The sequence below is a fragment of the Stylophora pistillata genome, chromosome 2, assembly GCF_964205215.1.
Source record: "Stylophora pistillata chromosome 2, jaStyPist1.2, whole genome shotgun sequence".
Lineage (NCBI taxonomy): Eukaryota > Metazoa > Cnidaria > Anthozoa > Scleractinia > Pocilloporidae > Stylophora > Stylophora pistillata.
In genome coordinates this window covers 17,697,201-17,700,436 of record NC_142520.1, presented here as the reverse complement: position 1 = coordinate 17,700,436, position 3,236 = coordinate 17,697,201, and the positions used below count along the sequence as shown (strand labels likewise).

Genomic DNA, 3,236 nt, shown 5'->3' with positions numbered 1-3,236 from the left:
AATGAAAATGTCGGTTGCTAGATAATATTCATCTTTCAATAAGGTCTTTAGGGATCAAATTTAGGTCAAAAAGTCTATATTTTCAGTACAGCATTTTATCGATGGTCCAGTCATTCCAGTTATTTTTCCTTGTGGTCATCAGCGCTTCCTTCAAAACTAAAATAAATTCTCTTTTCTATTTTTGTTGGACGTGTGTCTTTAACAAATTACGTGACGGAAATTCTTGTCTTAACCTTGAATTTATTATTAAAATCTGCAATTAAACAACAGCTGTAAAAACCTTAAATTTTCTGTGGATTAATTTTCTACTTCTTACGTGGGTAATTCGATCGGGCAAAGTGTAAAAGTGAAAAGGGATAATCAGGTACTTAATGTAGTAGCTTTACTGCTTTCCCTTCTTCCCTTTGTAGTTAATTATTTTATCCCCCTTGCGGTAAAAATGTTGTATTTGGTCTCTGTATTGTAAAATAGCTTCCTTGCTGCTGCAGATGTCGATCCTGTTGATGATGTTGTGTCTGTTTTATATTCTAACCGAATATTTACTCTACATTATTTATTCTTAAAGGTATAGTTAGTTGTACGATTCGTTTTATTTTTTTCTACAATGCAATTGCTGCAACGTGGTTTTAAAGGAAAGGATAATGAACTGAATGCAACATGGGACTTCTGTAAAACTGATCAGAATTGAATTTTTCTCCACGAACATTACCATAATGTTGCGTAAATTACTGACGAGAAACAAGAACAACAATCAACTCGTTAAAACGTTCAAATGCTTAGATACACATGGAGATGTAGTGGTAAGATCGTCGGACTGAGGAAAAACTCTACATGAGACTGTCACCTTTGTATTGATGTTTTACATTCTAAACATTAAGTCAAAAAAGCGGCGAACAATGAATAAATACGCGAAATGTAAAGGTTTGATCGTGGGAATTTTTTCGCTTCTTTAAAATTTTTTTCTGGTGAGCCAAGAGTTGAGACATTATCAACTGATTTCAGTGTTACATCCCGATAGAACAACATAGGTTACGCTTTGCACCCGATGGGAAATTTTTAATATATTTTAGAAGACGTCGTTCGCTACAGAGAAAAACATGGGAGCAGTAAATTATAATGATAATGGTTATGATAACTATTCAAACTCAATCCGCTGTTGTTTCCCTCTTTTTCTTTATTGAGGGTGTATTGACCTATGTACAAAGTTATTTTCAACTAAACGAAAATATCATTATTTTTGAGATATGTTTAAAAAAAATAAAAAGAACTAAATTTGTGCGTCCATGATGTGATCATCTGTATTTTTAATTTGAGTTTCTGTTCTTAACTAATGAAAACGTCGATTGCTGAATAATATTTATTTTTCAATATGGTCATAAGGGATCAAATTTGGGTTCAAAAGTCTTAATTTGCTCTGTAGCTTTCCATCAATTGTCGATTTATTCCAGTAATTTTTCCATGTGATAACTAGCGCGTCTTTCAAAGCCAAAGAAAAGAGGGGGGAAACTGTGGAAGCTACAAAAGTTCATGAATGAAGAATTTCAAAGTCAATTAAATGACAACTGTCGGTCAGAGACAAGAAGCAGCCAGTTTGTGAATGATGAAAAATGTTATTGCAGGGTGAAGGACTTTTCGTATGAGAGTGAGAAAAAATAATAGATCTATACGATCCAGTTCATGTGTTGAGTGTTCCAAAAATTCTAAATGCAACCCTATATTTCCTGTTCAGAGGCCGCAAAACACCAGACGGAAAATGAGAGGCAGTTTATCTGTGATGGCGTCATCTCCTTTATTGATATAATCGAGAGCTTGAAAAAACATAACGGTTATCAAATTTATTTAGCATTTCAATTCTGAATGCAAAACAAGACAAACCTAAACGCACCTACTTTACTTCTACAGAAAAAAAAACTGAAACACGTGATGATGGTAACTTCAGTGGCTAAGTGGAGTTTCATCCTCTTTTTCTGTAAGAATGACAGCTGTACACGACTTTTGTCTACAATATTAGCTACGGCGATGGGCATTAGAATATGTTGTATAATGGGAGGGAACGGAGCCCATGGGTAGCGTGGGAGGGGAGGAAGGCTAAGATGTTTGGAAAGGTCAGGGGAAGGGCGAGCAAAGAAGCAAAAGAGGAAAGGAAGGGAGGAGAGTGAGGCGGAGCGGGGACTTGAGGGTATCTCGTCTAAGAGCCGTTGCCTCTAAATATCTAACATCGCCCTACAGTTCAAAAAAATCGACCTCCATTTTATTTCATAAATAGAATCCCTATATAGAAATATTTTCGAAAATGGAGTTTAAAAGGTTCAGCGAATTTTATTTTTCGAGAAATCGAGAAATGTCCGATTTCGACCAGATGGGGCTTGGCGCGAACCCCCAAAAAGGCAAATTTTGCGAATTTTGAGCAGCCTCGCAAAGCAAGTTAAGAAAACAAATTGAGACTATTTTATGTCAAGTAAAATTATGCCATTTATGCTTTCTAATAAAGGTGAGTTTATATTCTCTTTTGCTTTTCAAAAAGTTTTTAGAGGTCAATACATCAACTCCTTCTTAAACAAGGTCGTTTTGCTTAAATTTGACCCTAAATCTAAGGGCAAAAATATCAGCTGGTACGTATCGTTTTTCCAATAAAAATAGTTATTAGTCATTCTTAAGCTCTCATTTCTAACATATCGAAAATCTACGGGCGGCCCGTGAATACTTACTTGTTGTGGGAACCAAACGTCCAAACCATTTTCAGTCTTTCGACGTACCGCACTGGCTCAAAATTCAGTGCATGTCGGAAGGCAATTGTTTCAAAACTACTCGGTCTGATTTGTTTGTAAATTTCTTAAATCATTTATTATTAGAAAAAATAGCCAAGAGAAGTGATATTCTCTCTCCGATCTTGGATTATCCTGACTAAATTGTCGACTTCAAGGCTCTTTCGGGAACAAGCATTTGCCCTTGACAGTGTTTGCGTGACAGTTTCATACGCTCTGATTTCTACTTAAGTTTATTTGCATTTATATAATAACCAAGCCAAAGCGCGCGCTCTAATTAGTCAATCAGCTGTGGGTTATTGTGCCGGTAAACCCACGGAAAAACGGCGCGCCCTCTGAATTAGCATATAAAAGCAATAGACCAGAAGTTTTCTATTAGTTATAGGCTGATAAACCACTTCGGATGTTGGCTGAACACTCGAAGAAATCGTAAGCCCCTCGCCGCCAAACTCACAGAATGTACATTATTGA

At 36.1% G+C, this 3,236-nt stretch overlaps 1 protein-coding gene across 1 annotated transcript in view; it reads left to right on the top strand.

The window, feature by feature from the left end:
- Nucleotides 1–1,882: 1,882 nt before the first annotated feature.
- Nucleotides 1,883–3,236, top strand: part of LOC148737487 (uncharacterized) — a 41,262-nt gene continuing 39,908 nt past the window's right edge. Inside the window, exon 1 of the mRNA XM_088749314.1 lies at nucleotides 1,883–1,969. Coding sequence (XP_088605440.1) covers nucleotides 1,924–1,969 — 46 coding nt within the window. The 5' untranslated portion in view covers nucleotides 1,883–1,923. The remainder of the gene's footprint in view (nucleotides 1,970–3,236) is intronic.